The following is a 20919-nucleotide window of genomic DNA, read 5'->3' as shown; positions in this document are numbered from 1 at the left end:
TATGACCCCACCAAGCCAACTGAACCTCTAGTTGATGTCAGCTCTACTGGGCTCAGGCTGTTCCAATGTATGTCAACACAAAGATGTCTGGGCCCCAGTTGCCTTTGACAGTCGGGCACTAACAGAAACCAATCGGAGGTACTCTCAGATAGAATGAGGAGGCATTACGGTATTGTGGGACTGCAGACATTTCCATCTGTACTTCTATGGAAACACATACCACTGTTTCGAGGTCATTGTCAAAACAGCCGCCGCAAATTGAGATATGGATTCTTCAGGTACAAGAGTGCACGTTAGAGGTGAGTTAACGACCTGGGCAGGACAATCCCGCTGACTATCTTGCCACTAGAGGGCCTCAATTGCTGATGAACAGGATATGGCCTGCGACACTGGTGGTGGACGGCTCCTGGCCTAAACATTCACAGTAACTGGCATCTGCTAAGCCTCACGAGGATTAATGCTTTCAACATGTACAGAAAGCTATCAAAAACAACTACTTGTGGCCAGCCATGAAGGAGTAGGCAAGTCAGAGGCCAGAGGCCCGTAGGCATATCCAAAAAAATGCACGACATCTGTGAAGACCTGTCGTTTGTGGAAGATGGCCTCATTCTCCGCGGAGACTGTATAGTCGTGCCATCTCGACTAATCATCAAGACATAGGTGAGGCTCAGGCAGAAGGTTCTGGTTCCACCCATGTTGATCATACCAGAAGAAACTTTCACAACACCATGGATCCAACTGAGTGCTGATTTCGCTACTCTACCTGGAGGCCAACACTTCCTTGTTGTAGTCCAGTTTAGAAGGTATCTAGAAGTGGAACTAGTATCCTCCATGTCCGTGTAAGAAGTGATACCAAAACCTGAGAAAATGTTTGCCACCCATGGCATACCAATGGAAATCAATTCAGACTATGGACTGCCTTTTCATGGTCAAGAACAGGCACCCTGCCTGAGGTCCCTAGGGGCTGTGCTTCCCCCCAAGCAAATGGGGAAGCACAAACATTCATGCGGATAATTAATAAAGTATTCAGAATTGCAGAGATGGACAATGACCACAGTGAATGGGCCATCTACAACTTGCTACAAGACTACCATAACACTCTGCAAGTCACCACAAAGACACTTCCTGTTGCTATGCTGGGAGAGAGACAAATAAGAGAATGTGTCCCAAGTTACTCATCGTGGGTTCCCTCCTTTGACATCCATGAAGCCATTCAGGACTGCCATCACAAAAAACAATGATGCTGCAAGCTGATGCAACATCATCGTTTTTGCTAGCAGTCCGTCTTTTGTTGCTGATTACCCGGTATTGCTGTGTACCCATAGAGGTGAAGGAAAGTTAATCCCAAATTTTGAGCCGCACCCGTGGTACATTACAGATGTGAGTGGCACCATGATAACTGAAACTCGAAGAGGTGCTTACATTATGCAAAACATCTCCTATTTCAAAAAGATTTCCATACAAGCCTCACAGAAGGGACTACGGCCAGCCGTACAGAGAGAATCACTGCCTATGTCTACACCGGTCCCTGATGACGATTGTGTGAGCTTGCCCATTGGCACAGAAGTGGTACCTCTCATTCCTGCAGAAGGTGAAGTGCGAACCATGCTGAGTCAGCTGCCTATGCAAAACTCAGCATCTGCTTCCTTCGGTGAAAATCCACGAGGTGGTCAATATCCGTATTCGTTGAGTCCGAACCCAAACCCAGCTCAGTGATACAGAGACAATGAACACTAACAGCCAATATGGCTCAGTCACAAAGATTGATCTTACCCATTGTTACTCTATAAACTTTCTCTCTCTCTCTTTCTGTATTGTGTTCTTACTATAAGGTATGATCTTATCTAAATGTTAGGAGGAACATAATGTCTTATGACGTTGATTGTGGCTGCCCCTGCTGGACACAACCATTGGTCTCTCATAAGTGTGTAGTTGCCAGCTGTATAAACAGGTTAGCACATGAAGGGCCATAGAAGTGTGTATGTGTTTCTGTTCTGCCCATCGCCGTGTCAGGTAAGCCCCTGTGGAACCACACCAGTTACCATCTCTTGCTGAAGAGTGATATTTAAAACTAAAGTGGTCTTTCGAGGGGTGCTGGCTTCTGAATATTTCCACGTCTACTCTCCGTAGCCCAGTGCAGAGCCTGCTGCAGGTCCAGGGTGAAGTTAATGGAGTGCAACTTGTGAGAACTTCACTGACTACTGGGTATCAGAGCAAAAAAGGTTGTAGTGTAAATAAGGACTGTATGACTCTCTGTGCCCGTGTGCGCCAAATTTGTTGCTCCAGTGTCATGCCATGTATGGGGGTGGGAGTTGTTATTATGATGGCCCCCATTGTGAGCCGTGCTGGGTAAAGAGGGAAAACGAGTACGGGATGCCCTCTAACTAAGTGATCATAAAGATTTTGCTGTCTCCTTGAATCTGAAAGGCAGGCCTTGTCCATTTGAGATCTAAGGACAAAGCACAGCTGTGATTGGGTGACCTGCAGTATGATAGACCTGCAGGGGTGGGTGGAAGTAGCAAAAGTCAGTGGTTGGAGGAGGAGATTAGTGGGGCAAACTGTGATCATGTGTTCATCTAATTGTCAAGAAAACTAATAAAACATATGTTGTAAAAACATTAACTTGATTGTTTCATTCGAGTCTTCATACCCTTAATGTTAAAAAGAAACACTATCTAAACATGAATCTCCACTCATAAAGGTTTATCGAAACGGCCCTAGAGTCATACTTTTTCTGTGCCTTTTAAAGACTGAAATGAATACAGAAAAATCACCGTCGGCTCAATTATCAATTTCCCACATTCTGTACAGGTGTCAGTTTCATTAACACTAGTTCAGTTGGCTAAATGCTTTAACATATGACTACTTGACTCAGTTAAGTACTGAAATGATGGCGTTTGAAATGTGGTAAATATACACACAAATTCATGCTAAAGTGATCTACTGTCTAAATCCCAATACAACCAGATTTCTTTTAGTACCTCTCTGATCTGTCATGGTTGGTACATGCCACTTAGTGGCCCAGTCAGATAAGCTCAAGCACAGTATTTGCTGAACAAGAGTATAAGTATGTGTGACTGAAATATAAAGATCTGGGAGTGAGGGAAATAATTGAATACTCACTATATATGTACAAGGAATCACAGGAGCGAGGTGATTGCATAGTTGAGGGATAGATGTCTGTTGAAGCCACCAGTGTGTGGCAGTACCTGGACAAGTAGGATACACTCAGCAGCAACAGGAGCAGGAACCAGTACTAGAACAACGCAGAAGGAAGGTGTAAGTATTAGAGAGCAAGAGAGTGAGAACTTTACTAGGACCTCTATTCTGCAGTAAAACACCAAACTAATGTGAAAGGGATGCCTCAAAAGTAATCGATTTTGTCCACAAACAGGACACATGTTACTCTTAAAACATCAACCGTATTCAACAGACAGTTATTGTAGGAAAGTCATTCTTTTTGCCCTGATCACCCCCATTTTTTGGCATTCGGCTGATGCTGGTGATTACTGACTCTGAAAGTGCCCTGGGCTCTGCTTGTCAGACCCAGGGCCAGTGCTCTGTCCTCTAAAGATATATGGTCATTGCTATAATTATGACTGGCAAAGATAACCTACTTATGAGTCCCTAGTATATGATAGGGCATGTAAGTTTAGCGTCCCCAGTGGACTTAATGTACTTAAGTGTGCACTGCTGTGGTGTCTGGTGTAATATTAAAGCCAGGTCTACCTTGCATCATGGTTTTAAAATACAACTGAGTCCAAATTCAGCTTTGGAATTAAAAGTACTTCCAAATTACCATTACATGTAAGTCACCCCTAAATCCTCTCCCTTGGTGCCCCATGGGTATGGTGCATTGCTATAAAAAGAAGGGACAATATAAATTATCATTTATATGCCCTGGTAAGGAAAAAACAGCCAAAGCCGTTTTGCCTATTGTAGTGCTGCTAGCCCCCTGCTAACATGGGAAGGCTTTATTAAACTTAATAAAGTCTAACGTTTGATTGGAGCCTAGCTAGACAAATCATTCAAAGTATCAAAATAATGGTTACAATAAATCCAACAACTTGGATTTATTGTAACTATTACAGGAAAAAAGTTTTAGAACTTACTATCCTGAAGGTACCTTAAGCAGCTCTGTTGCAGCCTCTTTTGATTCGTTAGCCTTTTACGGCCTAAGCCTAGCTGCTAACTTAGTAGGTGTGAAGAGGCCTGGGGCTGCCACAATACAACCATTTGGTGGGAGGAAATGTGCTTCCTGGAGAAAACAGCAAGAGGAATGGGGCTGGGGAGATAAGCTGAAATACAAAGGCAGGAGAACAGAGGTCACAGGACCCAGCCCAGCCCCCACTTCCTTGATCCCCAAGCCAGATGGGAGCCCCCCTAATTAATTAGGAGAGGGGCTGTAAGGGGAGTGTAGTCAGATGGTTGCCACACCTCTGGATTGGGTTACACACACATACACCAAGGAGAGAATTTCACTATTTTGGTTTGTGAGAGAACAGTGCATTCTGGGTCACAAATATGCCATACTTAGCAGGAGGTGGTCATAGCAGAGGAAAGTAGCTTTACCCCTATTGGTTGGGGTGTCCCCACCTTCCTGCCAGCCCAGAGTGGATGGTAAATATGGGAGAGCTGCAGGAGCTCCTCAGATCACTGCCTGGAACATCAGAAGAAGAAGGACTGCCCTACTGGACATTTGAATTGCGCCACAGAAGGTTTGCACTCACAAGGCTGCACATAAAAAAGAAGGACTGTGCCCGACTCAAACTAAAAGGAGTAGACTCCTTGATCAGCAACAGGTACATCCGGGCTGGATGAAGTCACCTGCCAAGCCAAAGAGAGGATCACCCCAGATGACCAGCTGCAACAGGATTTTTCCTGGACTGCGCAGGTGCATTGTGGAAAGTTGATTTCTAGCCCCAGATAGGCAATTCAGAGTCCATGAGCCCTTTATTGGTGCTACTGGACCCTTATTTTTTCCAAAAGGAACTCAGAACCAACAAGATCTCAAAGTTTGGAAACTTTCTGCACAGTTTTACAAACAAGCTCCTGGATGAGACTGGCTTGTCCCACTAAAAGGTCCGAAGCTCCTCACCATCGAGGACAAAGATTTCCAGAGGCTCACTGAGGCATCGCCCTGCAGCAGGCCACTGTCGTCAACTCGAACTCCCGATACGAGGAACCCTAGGACTCGGCTTCAGGAAAAAAGCTCCAAGAAAAAGACTAAGGGCCTGATTTAGATCTCAGCAGGCAGGTTACTCCATCACAATGGTGACAGACACCCCGTCCGCCGAATTTTAACTCCCATAGGATATAATGGGATTTATATTTTGATGAGGGGATATCCGTCACCGTTCTGGCAGAGGTATGCATCTTCTGAGATGTAAATCAGGCCCCTAGGCAGAAGTTTAACTTTTGACCGAGAACTAGACCTCTGCTTATCTGACCCGTGGCCTAAAACTTTGACTTTGTCCCAGTCCAGTGGGACCAGATAGTCACAAGTGGCATTTTAAGCTTTTTGGCACTAGAATGCACCCTTTTGTATTTAATCTTTAAGAATTCATACCTCCGGTTCCCTACATTGGATTTTTGTCATTTTGGTGTCTTTGTGAAGATAAAAATATTTCCAATTTCTATAAAATAGTGTTGGAGTTTTATTGGGTTTTGTCTTTTACTTATTTACTGTTTTGGTGGTATTAAATGCTTTACACACACCTGACTCCTAAATTAAGCTTGACTGCTCCTTTGCTAAACTATCAAGGGTTGAGCAAGGATTAATTTACTGAGACTTGACTGGACCTATCAGTAATTGTGGTATAATTACTAGCTGAGGGTGCATACCCCCACCTACTTATAACCCACTGGCCTACAGTTACTGAGAATATCCCCAACAAAGCAAAAGCGTTCTTAACCATGACAGACGAAAGGGCTCGTCGATTATGAGGCCCAGGTAGCCAGACATCCATAAATAGAAGCACCTAGGATTGATAGACAACTTCCTTTTTTGTCAGATAGATTTTTATAGTAGGGTCAACATCTTAGAAGCATATATTCACTTTTAAAAAGTATGGTAATACTAGTGTCTGGTAATGGAATGGGCTACCATATTGCATATGCATACTTCTAATAGCAGATTTCTCACCTTTTGAATATCCCCCAGGGACCAGATTGGGTCCCGAATTTTTCATAGAATTTGCTCCCATCAACCGGCAGATGGTGCCATCAGTCTGCTCAGCGACCTTGCATCGCCTCCGGAAGTAACAGTGCTGAGCCACATATAGGTGCTACCCCAAACTCTGACATCCGTGCCTTTCATTCCACACCCTCTGACGCTGATCCAGAGATCCGCTCCCTACTTTGTTGGATTTTTACTGACGCCAAATTCTACTTTTGTGTGGGCCTGTTCCTGCTGGAGGCCCCGGTCCTGCTCCAAGGCACCATCTTCGGGAAACTCAAAAATGAAGTCGATGGGCAAATTGCAAAAAGTCCAAGTGGTAGTCAGATCTATATTGCTCTTCCTACGACAGGGACATACTTCACAGTCGACACAACAAAGATCCAACGCCTTTGTCTGACATTGTGCATATTCCAAGCCTGGTCCCCAGCATACCCTAAGATTTCTGTGCCATTGTCAGCCTCCACAGCCTTCAAGGGGGCCATGTTGCAACTGTTCAGGATGACTTTGACTTCCTCTTCAGTGCCATTGTGCCCCACAGAGCCACAGGAGCCCCGAGGTGGACTTCAGCTGACAGGTTCTGCCCTGGTGTCGACTGACCTCATGGTACCTTCGCCCTGTTCTGGGCACTGGCCCAAACCTCTCCTCCAGCGCCAGAGGCCTCTTCAGGGCTGACCGTCCAGCCACTGATCCCAGTTGCAGGAGCACCAGCACCGGAACTCATCCGGGCATCAATCTTGGATCTGGAATAGAGTTCATCCAGTGCCTGGTATGTGTCTCATTATGAGATCACCAAGGCACAGCCCCCAGTGTTGGAGGATCCCCACCCTCTCCTTCAACACTAGTCCTAGAGTAGGCTGGGTGCTATGCTTGTATTGGATGCTAACACCATTCAAGGGTTTTAAAATGTTCCCCACAATGAAGACAAGAAAGAGGAGAGAGATAACTTACTCCCCCTCACCATATTGATGCTGGTCTTTACCTAGATCTGCAACATGTCACTGGGCTTGGTAATTATCCTGAGACTGAGTTGTACTCCCCAACAATACCCGCTCACTGAAGACAATGCCTCCTTCAAGGTAGTAGTCTCCAGAGCAGTAGAAGTGCTAGACTTACAACTACCCCCGCAGAAACTAAGGCAACCCTTTTAACAGCCCGGGCTTGAAATCTTAGAGCACTTGCTGCCCTTCAACCAGGTCCTTATAAAAGATTTTATGCAGACATGTTCTAAGCTGTGTTCAGTCTCATCTGTTAGTTGCCCAGTAGCTAGGCATCATAGACCTGCGATCCAGCCTTCTTCACCCAGCACTCAACTCCAGGGGGCCTGGTAGGTCAGAGGTCGACTAGTAAGGTGAATATAATCACATTCCTGTCCAGATGCCTGTAGACAGGAATGTGTTTGCCTCAGCAAAAGGGCAGGGTCCTGCACCTTAATCTCCACAACCTACACCTCCATGTTTGGAGACTGAGTGGAGCAAGTGAGTGGTTTTGGTTTACCTGCTAAACTAGATGATATTATTCTTGCGACTAGGCTCCAAATGATCAAGTCTATATATTTGGGTCGTAGGGTGAAGTTTATGACCTGGTGTGGGGTTCATATATTTGGTCCTATACAGGTCAGTTAATGTCATGTTTTGTTGTTTGTGCCGTCTTTGGCCCAGTGGGAACTGCTAAAGATTATATGCAGTGCCTTTCTATGTTTGCCTGACCTCCTTCATTTTTCAAGTCAACAGTCATGATGGAATTTCTAATAAGACTCACATACATGTTCCCACTGCCCACTTCAATTATGCCTCAATAGGATCTTAGCTTGGGGTCAAAGGTAATATTTTCTTGTCGCAAAATACTGGTCAGAATTTGTAACCAGTAAATAGTTTTAAGAACTGACCTATGAACTAATAGGTCAGTTCTTAAAATTCCTTATCACAGTGGGTCAGAATCTGACCGACCTCATGAATATTAGTGAGGTAGGTTGCAAATTGAGACTCATTACAATTGGAGGCCATCACAGGGATGGTGGCCTGTGGGGTTAGCAGAAAGCTATGTTTGTAATTACTTTTTTAATAAAGCAACCCTAAAGTAATAGGACTGAATCTAAAATGCACTTAATTTTTGTTTGAGAGTTGGCAGTGGTCCCATGGATTAGTGCCTGCTCTTCAACAAATTTTGTTTTTACATTCACAAATGGAAAGGGTACCCCTTCTCTTTTGCAAATACATTACCACCTCCTTTGAAGTGTTTGTAAAATATCAATGTTTTATACACAGATTTTAGTCAGAAACATAGATAGTTAAGATACCGATTTGGTATTTGTAAGGGACTCCTACAACATGCTCCTTCCTAATACCGAATTGGTATCAATTCAGAATACGATTATAGAAATATGGAAAACTTTTCCAACTCCAAACACTGAATGAGTAGATAAGAAAAAGCATGTTAACAGTTGTAAATGCTGTACTGCAGCATTTGTGAGTGTTAAAAAACTGTGCATTTGTGAGTGTTAAAAAACTGACCGCTCAGCCCTCCACAGGGCTTGGTCGCCCCACTCACTGCTGCCGCTCCTGCCTGCCTTTGCCGCCTCCTGCCTGCAGATTCCTTCGCTCGCTGCCCGCTGCTCCTGGGAATTTCCCGCTGCTCCTGGGAATTTCCCGCTGCTCCTGGGAATTTCCCGCTGCCCGCTGCTTCTTGGAATTTCCCGCCGCTGCCTCCCTGCGGCCCCGCCCCCCTGTGATTCCATTTGCCGCCCCGCTCCCGCCACCCAGCTGCTCCTCCCTCCCGGCTCCTTACTTATGACGCCCCCAGAGCGACCGCGCAGCGGACGCGCGCAGCGGGAGCACCGATTGAGCGCCGAAGGTGCGCCAAAGGTAAGCCCGTCTGCGCTTGTCCGCTCATGGCCCGCGCCCAGCGCCAGGACCCCTGGCCCTCCCCGCCGAGGCAAGACAACCCGACTGACCTACGACGCCGCCACTCTCAACGCACTCAATGCAGGCCGGACCCACGCCTGCTGCCGAGCCACCCCGAGACGCACCCACCGACCCTTCACCTGCTGCACCTGCAAGTTCACCTGCCTCCGAACCTGCCCCGCACCCGCCAAGACAAACACCAGCAGCAACCACCTCAAGTGCATCCTGATCAACACCCGCTCCGTCCACAGACACGCCGTGGAACTCTGGAACCTCCTCGACGCTACATCACCGGACGTCGCCTTCCTCACGGAAACCTGGATGAACGCCTCCTCTGCACCCGACATCGCCATCGCCATCCCGGACGGGTACAAGATCATCAGGAGGGACCGCGTCAACCAGACCGGAGGTGGCATCGCCATCGTCCACAGGACCACCATCCGCATCACGACCGACGCCAACGACTCCTTCGCCGCAGCCGAACATCTCCACTTCCAGATTCACACCGACCCTAAGACGACCCTCAGAGGCACCCTCATCTACAGACCCCCGGGACCACGCACACAATTCAGCGAAGACATCACAGACTTCATCAGCCCGCACGCCCTCCCCTCCACTGACTACATCCTCCTCGGGGACCTCAACTTCCACCTGGAGAACAACAAGGACCGCAACACCACCGCCCTGCTGGAAAACCTCGCCAACCTCGGACTCAAGCAACTGGTCAACACCCCCACCCACTACGCCGGCCACACGCTTGATCCCGTCTTCTCTTCCAGCAAGTACATCACCTTCAGCCACGCCACTGGACTCCACTGGACTGACCACAGCTGCGTCCACTTCAGCTTCAAAAGATCCACGACCCACCACCACCCGCAACAGGTACCTCACAGGAATTGGAGCAAGATCACCGCAGACCAGCTCACCACCTCCCTCAGCCAGAGCCCACCCGCCAACACAACGGACCCCAACGAAGCAGCCCGCAACTTCACACAGTGGCTGACCGCCTGCGCCGACGACCTCGCGCCACTAAAGAACCCTCCCAGCAGACCCAGAAGCAAGAAGGCATCCTGGTTCACCGATGACCTCAAGGACTCCAAGAAGACCTGCCGCACCCTCGAGAAAGCCTGGCTCCTCGACCGGACCACCAACAACATGACCGCCCTCAAACACGCTACCCGCAAGCACCACCAGCTCATCCGCACCACCAAGAAGAAATCCCTGAAGGAACGACTGGACAACAACGCCCACGACAGCAAAGAGCTCTTCACTATCGTCAAGGAGTTCTCCAACCCCAGCACCGGCACCAACGACATCACTCCGTCACAAGACCTCTGCGACTCCCTCGCCTCGTTCTTCCACCGCAAGATCGCCGACATCCACAACAGCTTCGGCGCCCCACCCACGCACCCAACCGCCGAACCAACGCCCCCCACCGCCACCCTTCGCACCTGGACCACGGTGACCACCGAAGACACAGCCCGCACGATGAACACCATCCACTCCGGATCACCGACCGACCCCTGCCCACACCACGTCTTCAACAAGGCCGACTCCACCATCGCACCCCAACTCCGGAACATCATCAACGCCTCCTTCAACACCGCCACCTTCCCGGAGAGCTGGAAGCACGCCGAGATCAGCGCCCTCCTGAAGAAACCTACAGCGAACCCCACCGATCACAAAAACTTCTGCCCCATCTCGCTCCTCCCTTTTCCTGCTAAAGTCATCGAGAAGATCGTCAACAGACAGCTGACCGCCTTCCTCGAGACGAACGGATCCCTCGACCCCTCACAGTCCGGCTTCAGAGCCAACCACAGCACCGAGACCGCCCTCATCGCAGCCACCGACGACATCCAGACCCTGCTCGACAAGGGGGAAACAGTGGCCCTCATCCTCCTGGACCTCTCCGCTGCGTTCGACACGGTCTGCCACCGCACCCTAGTCCAGCGCCTCAGCAACATCGGTATCCAAGAGAAGGCACTGGAGTGGATCATCTCGTTCCTCGCCGGAAGAACACAAAGAGTCCGCCTCCCCCCGTTTCGCTCCGAGGCCACCGAAGTCATCTGCGGCGTCCCGCAAGGATCTTCACTCAGCCCCACCCTCTTCATCATCTACATGAAACCTCTCGCAGCCATCGCACGCCAGCACAACCTCAACATCATCTCTTACGCCGACGACACCCAGCTGATCCTCTCCCTCACCAGAGACCCCGACACCGCCAGAACCTGCCTACACGAAGGGATGAAAGACGTCGCCGAGTGGATGAAGGACAGCCGCCTGAAACTGAACTCTGACAAGACGGAAGTCCTCATCCTGGGATCTTCGCCCTCCGCCTGGGACGACTCCTGGTGGCCCCCAGCCCTGGGCACCGCACCCAAGCCAACCGACCACGCACGCAACCTGGGCTTCATCCTGGACCCCTCCCTCTCGATGACCAGACAAGTCAACGCCGTCTCCTCATCGTGCTTCAACACCCTGCGTATGCTTCGCAAGATCTTCCGCTGGATCCCAACCGAGACCAGGAAGACTGTCACCCAGGCACTCGTCACCAGCCGACTGGACTACGGAAACGCCCTCTACGCCGGAACCACAGCCAAGCTACAGAAAAGACTCCAGCGCATCCAGACCACCTCCGCCCGACTCATCCTGGATGTCCCCCGACGCAGCCACATCTCCAGCCACCTGAGGAACCTGCACTGGCTCCCCGTCGACAAGAGGATCACGTTCCGGCTCCTCACCCACGCACACAAGTCTCTCCACGACCTGGGCCCCAAGTACCTCAACGACCGACTGACCTTCTACACGCCCACCCGCCAGCTACGGTCCACCAGCCTCGCCCTCGCAGCCGTACCACGCATCCGAAGAGCCACCGCCGGAGGAAGATCCTTCTCTTACCTGGCTGCCAAGACTTGGAACTCCCTCCCCATCCACCTTCGGCTGACCCAGGACCATCTCGCCTTCAGGAAACAACTCAAGACCTGGCTGTTCGAGAAGTAGCATACCCCTCCCCCCAAGCTCCTTGAGACCCTCCCTGCACTATACAAATGGCATGATTGATTGATTGATTGAGGGCTAGATGTAGGTAATCATATTTTACCGATTCCTAAATACCGAATTTTACCAATTCGGTATTTAGTAATCGGTAAATGTGATGTAGGTAATAAATCTGTAAAATGTACCGACTCTGTAATATTTCTTATTACCGATTCGGTATACAGATTCGGTAATAAGAAATAGCTTCCCATTCATTCCTTTGGGCCTGAAGGCCCATAGGGATGAATGGGAAGCCATTCACGATTACCAATTCGGTATTTACCGAATCGGTAATAGCAGGAGCATATTCAAGATTGGCAGGGTGTCACATTGACACCCTGTTGCACCTCTGAATCGTGCATGTGTGCACATGTGGCACACATACATGCCCTAAGGGCATGTATGTCTGCCACATGGCACCTTGAAAAAGCAAAATATTGCTTTTATAAAGGTATTCAGTATATACCACCAACTTGTAGTTGGTGGTAAATAACGAATCCTCAAAGCAAAAATGCACTCACTTGAGTGCCACCTAAATAGGTTTTAAGGATTCGGTAATTTACCTATTCCTTAAAATAAGGAATCGGTACATTACCGAATCCTTAAAACCTGCCTCCTACATTAGAAAGGGCTAAATACCGGTCGGTAACGGGAAAATTACAGATTTTCGGCCGTTACCGACCGGTATTTAGACACCTACATCTAGCCCTTAATGCATCTGGCCGTTAGTCCTTATGTTGCTGATGTGAACACATTTCAATCCCATGCACAAATGATGTCTTCCACTGCTACCTATCAAAATTGTGTTTCTCGTTGCAATTACATCTTAGTAGTGTGTCACTGACCTGGGAGCACTGTCATTGCAACCACCATACACCATTTTGTCTCTCTGAAAAATTGGTACTCTGGACTCATACTTCATTTCTGCAGAAAATCATATCACCCATAACCCATGTAGTCCAGTCCATTTCCCTTCCCTCCCCCCACCTGATATTTTTTTGCTGCCGCATCTCTGGAAGGACGAGGACAGTCTTTATCTTCTGAATACGAAAAGAACTCTTTCTTTTTACATCAAGTGTATAAAGTAGTAAAAAGTCAATTATCAACTTTTTGTTGGCTTTGCCAGTGCTACAAATGGTAGATGGAAGAGTTGTGTAGAAACAAACCCTGTCTAGGGACATCATTCTGTGCATAAAAACATGCTATGCCCTGGCTAAGGAGGAGACCCTCTGGGCGGACAGCTTCCAGGCTGCTAAATGGGCGTCTGTACACTCGTTCAGTGAGTACTACTGCCTCAGAAGTCAAGTCATGTGGATCCACTCCTTTGACCCTCCGCCTTTTGGGAGCTAATATTTTGGTATCTATTAAAAGATGAGGAATCTGCGATTAGAAGTATCCATTAGAGGAACAATTTACTTACTTTCGGTAATGCTCTTTTTCGTTTATACATTTAACTGATGATTATTCACCTCACTCTGTCCTCTCCGTTCTGTGGAGTGGACTCCTGTCATTCTAAAAAAACTCTTAAGCGAATTTAGCACACTATTATCTCCAAACAGCATCTAGGGTTTAGAAGAGTTCAAGCTAAATTGAGGTCTGTGCTCAGGCGCAGCATTTGTTTGCTGCTCAGAGTTTTCACTTCCCCAGATGATGCAAGGACACTGCAGAGTCCCATGACGTCACTTGGGAGCAATTTCTATGATCCAGTCTGCCAACTCTCCATATTCAAAAGGGGAGAAATGTGCAGTTAGTATCCACCAGAAAGAGTGTTACCAAAGGTAAGTAACTTGTTCATCAGGTACTACTCTTGATCCACAGGAGTGCCTTTGTGCATGCTATGGTAAAGAGTATAGCACCTCTATCTGAATACTCATTTCTGAGAGTGGAAAGGGAGGCACGTGCTATCCATGGTAAGAGTGATAAAGTGGAAGCTCCATCCATAAAAGTTGAACAAGGACAAAAAAACTTCCACTCTTTCTCAGGTAAGGGAGAGGCTTCTCTCTCCCTCCTCCTACATTCCTTTGACAGTGATGTATGTTTTTGATAGCCAGGTTAACGGTTGCCTGGGTTGCACTTACATTAATATACAAAGCAGATATTGCTGGTTTAGATCTATAAGATTGGTACTTGGGTCGCAGTAACGTTCTGACCCAATCATCTGTATAAAATCAGAACCAGATTTGCTGAATCTCATTACTTCATGTCAGTTCTCTAGGTCTTTTTAGGTAGCACTGTTTTGATAGCAATTAGCAGTTGTCAACACAGGCAATGGCCAACTATTATATATCTAACTTTGAGCAGAACTGAATTTACACTTCTCTTGGACGAGTAGGAGGAAATTTGAAAAGCTGGAAAAGTGAATGCTCTTGAAGATGCACATCATTTTGCAAAGTTTATGTCCCCTTTCATTGGTGATAATGATTCCTTTTGGATAGAGAATCGTACTTTACATGAAAACTTCTGGTTAGCAGTATGCATTTATTGACTGATTGTATATGTGATGGCCAGTTTATTACCATTAAAAAAAATATCCCGTTTACTCTTGTTCTGCTTAAGTGATGTCAGTTTTAAAAAAGAAAAGCCACGTCAAGTTGGAAACAATCAATATAATATCTATGTGTAATGAAGGATGTGTTGCTACTGTTCCCAGTTTAATTTTGTTCAGTAAGAATGATATAGGTTTAATAAATTAATGCCCTCGCAATAACTGCTGCTCCATTTGTTTTTCCTAACACAGTAATTTGATTTTTACTTGCAGCACTATGGACAATCTAAGATTTTTAACGATGTGATGGATGTTTTGAACATGGTCTTCACTGGTGTGTTTACTGTGGAGATGGTTTTAAAACTGATAGCTTTCAAACCTAAGGTACATATGAAATAAATTGTTCATACTGTTTGCAATGTTCTATGGCAAAGTTAACTGAAATAATACCATGTTGACAGGCATTTTGAATGGAATAGAAGTTAAACTGTACAATTTTTAGTCTTGTAAATAATACAAAAAGAGACATATCTTGGAATACATTTGCAGTGTCTTGCTTATCTACATTGAACAAATAACATACATCTAGGTATGATTTATGACTGCTACGTATTGCAGATGTATCACCTTATGAATATATTACAGGCACCAAACTGGATTCTGAAACTTTGTTTCCTAGCAATAGCTGCCTAGCATGTCTCATCCTACGTTTATGGAGTTTGATCTCTTTTGCAGATGCCATAAGATAATGTCCTTGATGGACCTACAAAACATTTGCAGCAACCTGTGGATGGGTCATTTCTTAATTCCTTGGCATTTGTAAGCTATCTTATTTGCATTTGTCTGCTCAGAGGCATGGGACGCTAATCTAGACCACATCACAGTGCACCATGTCCGAATCAGAGCATTTTGAATCCAGCAAAAAAGGCGAAGACTGAACAAAACGTGTGAGAAAATCTCACTTCTAATATAAAATTATATATTGCTGAAGTCAATATTCTTTGAAAATCTAATATGGCCCATTTTGTCTAAAAATCAGTGAAAAACTGACTTGGGAATATGCCAGCACACTAAATTGTAATGGGCTTCTCAAATGTCCTTGTATTAGGATACTTAGAAGTGCCAATCCCTTCACCCACAGATTTTCTCAAATCTTTACACTGGCGCACTGGGTGCACTTTACTGTATTGTAGCTGTGGGCGGTCTGTCTAGCCATAAAGGCCTTCCTCTGGTCCTTCTCAGGGAGCTTCATTCAAGTACATCACTGTGCATTATATCAACAGACCGTGTAGGATGTGGTCATTGACCCTTTCCTTGGAGGAGAGTTGACTCTGAAGATAGGCCTATCAGTGGAGATGTTTCTTGGGAATGCCACACATGTCAGTCACCCTTATCATACTAATGGGTGCACTGAGACTTCCCTCTTTAGAGGATCATGAGTGTGACCTTCATTTTGAAATGACAGGATATTTGCCTGTCCTTACTTCCTTCATGTGTCTCATGTACCAGCCTTCTTTCTTACATTAGCCCCCAGTGGTGTGTTTTCTGAAGGGTTTACTCAACTTGTGTTCTGCGACTTGGTTTATTGTTTCTCAGTAGGATTTAAATCTTGTGTTAAAGTTCCTCATGGCAACCTCATTTGGGCTGATGCACAGTTGCCCGGTTTTACTTCTGATATATGAAACTGTGTTTAGTGGAAATAACCTCAGCCATTGGGGTTGATGAACCTCTGGTCCACTCGGCCTGGCCATGCATCACTGTATGCTGCCTGGGTTAACTAGTTATTTGCAGCTGCCTGTCATTTTTTCTGAAGGGGTATCTGCCTTTCATATGGGCCAGTGCATTACTTTCTCATCCTCCTGACCTCACCAAACAGGAGGAGTGACTACATAGACTAGGCCCCAAGCTTGTAAATGACAAAACATAGTAGATAATGAGCTCTGTATATTCTTTGTCAGAGCCCAGAGGGCAAGGTGGTAATCAAGCTCATTGTCTCATGTTGATTTACCCTTTGCACCAAGATCTGCAATGCCTTAGCCAAACAAGAACCTCTGGACGGCATTTGGCCCATTCTACAAGGTGCACAACTGCTTCCACAGCTCTCATCAGAAGCGTTTCAGTAGCTGACCTCTTCTGAATGGCCACATGGTCATCCTCACATACTTTTGCTAAACATTTCTGCCTCACAGCTCAGGCCTGCAGTGGCAAATACTTTGTCAGACAGGCGTATGACTTTCTACATGGCAGCAAGTGCAGTGTTACATGGTCCAGAAATGCGAGGGGACAGTTTTACCCCAAATATGGTTACATTTTACTACCTAACGGAAGGTTGTGGAGACCATTTTCCTTGCTTTAATTGGAGCCCATGATATTATTATTGCCAGGGCTCTATTGAACGACTTCCTTGGTTGATTGGCACAAGTTTGTCCCATCTCCTGAAGGGTATTGCTTTTGGACTCAGTCATAAGGTGAAGAATCTGCTGGAAAAGGTATCCATCTAAAGATAAACTACTTAGGTATAGTTATGATATCTCTGGAGGATACTGTACCTTCCTGCAGATTCTTTCCTCTCTCCTACCTATCCTGATGAATTAGAGGAGTGATTAATAAGATCCCAATGTATGCAAACATTTCACATACTGTATTTGTTGTTGTTGATGACGCTTTCTTGGCTCCTCTGCATTGATCACAATGGGGAATGGAAAAAGTATCTAGACCGACATCAGTGCACCAGTCATCACATCCCGCACAGGTAGAGTCGCGCCTGAATCCCAGATGCTCAAACTGGCAATGCTGTTTACAAAATGTTTCTGAATCCAGTCAGGCGCCAGAGGGTGTTTCTAAGATGTAGAATCTGTGGTATAATATAGTTGTCACCATAATTAGGTACTCAAGATTTAGTAGGATTTTCTTCTGGAATGCAATTGCATATGTGGACCATATTAATGACTCTTAAATACCATTTATATATCTCAGTTTTCTGATTTAATAAAGGTCCAGATGTATAGACGGAAAAGTGTAAACTTAAATACATTAACATGCTAAAACCACAAATTGATTGGGAGGCTGAGGTATCTGTCAGTCAGCAGCCCAGACAGCTTTCAATTTTTAATAACTGTGCTTCACAGATTTTTGTCATGCATTGTTCTATGGATGGAAAACTTGGCCTTCAGGGAAATTAAGCACCCAGGCCAAAATGGTACAGGTGTCTTTGTGAATCAAAGCATTTTACTGGAAGAGGCTGTGCTGGGTTTATTGCAGAGTATGGATCATGACTTGACTGGGACCATGACATTTGTTTTTACATTTTCTTGCTCACATACTTCAAGCAACATGGTTGATTTCTCCTTAAAAAGTTTGGCGCCTCCCTCCCCAAAAGGTTTGTAAAATTGGGATCAGGTGTTTTATTATTCAACAGGTTTTTGGATATCTTATATCAAGCACACCATAGGTTTTGTGGATAGCAATGAAGAGAAACTCAAGGAACATTCCAATGCTTTGGAATCTAGTACACCGCCTAGGATCTTTGTTTCTCCACAGCAACAAATCTAGTACATGGCTTTAGGAAAATAGTTTTCCACTCTCGACAGGCTTATTTTAACACTTGTTTTTCTGAGACTCTCCAGGCATCACAAGTATTGCAGGACCTTCCAGCCTACTGGGGGTCTACAGGTCCCGTGGATTTGTATGGCCAATAAATCACAGCCTGGAATTCCACTGTTCAGTATCAAGGTTTTGTCTTATCTCAATGTACATGGACTCACAGCAATGAGGGAGTGATTGACACTAAATAGACTAGTTCTGCACTGCACTAGCAAATTAAAGAAGGTCCAGACACCCAGAATTTGCCTTTGTATCTCACTGCATCACCTTGACATGTCAGGACGTCCCCTCTCTCTATTAAATGAGGAACCTTTTTGACAGCCTCTCCATTGCTGAGGGGCACTGACATTTTGTATTTTGGTAATTTCTATTGAGTTTTATCAATGAGGGGGCTTTAGTCAGGGCACCTCACTAATCAAAGTAATATTCATAATTTGCCCAGATCCACCATAAAAAGTGGGAGAGCACCCCTCCCACAAATAACTCTTCTAATAGTTTCCAAGCCGCACCATACATAGTCTGAACTAAGGTCATTTTTTGTGATTGTGTACCAACATTATGTCTATGACTCACGCCTTGAATGAATACAGTGAAGGACGTCCTTTTAAAATGCAGATAACTTGGCTTTCACTAATGCATACACCTCAACACCAAAAACATTTGGTGTCAGCATGAGAATATGGCACAAATTGACTGGGGTGTAGTACCAGGGACAATTTAACGCATTTACAGCACTTTGAGAAAAAGGCGGAACAGGCATTTGCTAATTATGTGGACTTTGAAAATTGTCACTGGGGGCTGCATGATTTTAAAAGTGCTGGTATTGAGTCTTTTATTTTGAGTCTTTATTTATCTCTCCTTGGTGACAAACACCCTATGGTACATCTTGATAGAGTTTCCCTACATTACCAGAGATTCATGTAAAACTCAAAAAGATCAAGGGAAATCCTAGCTGAATTCACTACTTTGAAGAAAACAATAAAGTCAATGACTGAGGACCAGTTTTGCTTATCTTTTCAAACTAACTCCTCGATAGCACTTCACAGACTCCTGCATGTCAGATCCATTTCGGAAGAACACAGACAATAGTTTGGTTTATTTTTTAGACGAATGAAGCCTTAACACTATCCCTAACAAAGTGGAGACTATGGCAGACTTGAACATCTCTACTGATAACTTCCAACATACTTACATAGAAGAGGGGTTTTCTTAAAATTGGGCAGGGAGGCCGAATATAGTGTATTTTGTCACTGTTGCTATGGAGTATTCTGTCCACTAAACTTTAAATCAGACCCTTTCTGTGCCTGTAGATCCTGGTCCACTGATGCCTGCCTCACATTCCGCTTACTTTCTCTTTGGGATCTACAGCAGCCAATTGCTGATGTTTCGATTGCTGCATATTTTACCTTTCCTATCTTAAGCCCCTGGCATGCTCATGCATTCTGTACCAATAAAGCTGGCATGCATGGGTGCCAGATCCTCCAGCAGACTAACGCCTCCCAAAGCTACATATACTTTTTTGAATATCTGGGGCCTGTGTCAACTGATGAATATGAAGTGCTGTAGGATTTTTGCACCAGTCATTCCATTTAACCGCTGTCCCTCTTGCACCGCTTTGATGATGCCAATCTCACTTCCCTGGCAGTCTTAGCCTTGGTACAAAGAGAATTTCTCACACATACCTTCACGGCTTGTCCCAGCAAGGTTGTACCTCACTTTTACTTTGAACCATTTTGCTTGTTTCCAGGGAAGTGGACATATTTTGTGTCTCATCCCCTTGCTTAGCCATGAGCTTTTTCGAGAGGGATCTGCGAGGTGGGATATGGAGGACAGGTATTACATTGAAAAAGGCTAGACATCCAGGCCACCTCCAAGAGAGAACTAGTGAGCTTCTGGTCATCTGGTCAAGAGTGAAACAATAAACTACATGACAGTGGTACTCAGTTGCTGAAATGTCAGATTGGAGATCAGTTGTTTGTGATTGTTCACACCTATGTGAACAAAGGACATGCACAATTGTATGGTTTATGCAAGGTCAGTGACAAGCTCACACAGACAGTTCACTTATTTGACTAACCCAAGGGATGCTGAATACTGAATATAATTATTCTAAATACATGGCAGGATCCTTGCAAGGTCTGTAATGTTCTTTTGAATTAGGATGATTCCCAGATCAACCTAATGGGTGCTGAGAATATCATACTCAACCTCTCTCTCTCTCTTCAAGACCAGCTGCATCAAATACAAGGATAATAGTAACCCCTGCATGCCTTTCTGGAAAAATGACTAAACCAGGCATACATCACCATGCGGTAATAGTCTGCAATGCTAGACTGGAAGAACTGTAAAAAAGGGGAAGGCATGACGACCTGGAACAACATTCTCCTCAACATCACAACTCTCCCAAACCGCTTATTAATTGGAAGGAATCTCAAGACTGAGCTATTAAAGAAGACTACATCCCTCCACCAAGGAATATTTTTACCTGCATGTCAAAGATCCTGGTTCATATCCATGAACTCCCTCCTAAGGAATTAAATGACCGGGCAACATTATTAAGGCGCAAGAAGACATATTTTGGGGTACAAAGAAGTAGAATATTTTAGTACTTTTTCCTCTAATCTCAAATATGTTCATAAGTGACTCATCCATATTAGTGAGAGGTAATCCTATGATACGTAAACATACTTACAAAAAAATAGATCTGTGTATAG

The 20919-nt window shown here is 45.6% G+C and overlaps 1 protein-coding gene across 2 annotated transcripts in view; it reads left to right on the top strand.

Annotated features, from left to right (window-relative positions):
* The window catches only part of CACNA1D (calcium voltage-gated channel subunit alpha1 D), a 1365963-nt gene that overhangs the window by 920734 nt on the left and 424310 nt on the right, over positions 1–20919 (top strand). For both annotated transcript variants that reach the window (XM_078661595.1, XM_078661596.1), the window contains exon 29: positions 14876–14986. In XM_078661595.1, coding sequence (XP_078517721.1) covers positions 14876–14986 — 111 coding nt within the window. The remainder of the gene's footprint in view (positions 1–14875; positions 14987–20919) is intronic.

Source organism: Lissotriton helveticus, chromosome 9 (assembly GCF_964261635.1).
Source record: "Lissotriton helveticus chromosome 9, aLisHel1.1, whole genome shotgun sequence".
Lineage (NCBI taxonomy): Eukaryota > Metazoa > Chordata > Amphibia > Caudata > Salamandridae > Lissotriton > Lissotriton helveticus.
Note: the sequence above shows the minus strand (reverse complement) of the source record. Positions and strands in the feature narration are given on the sequence as shown.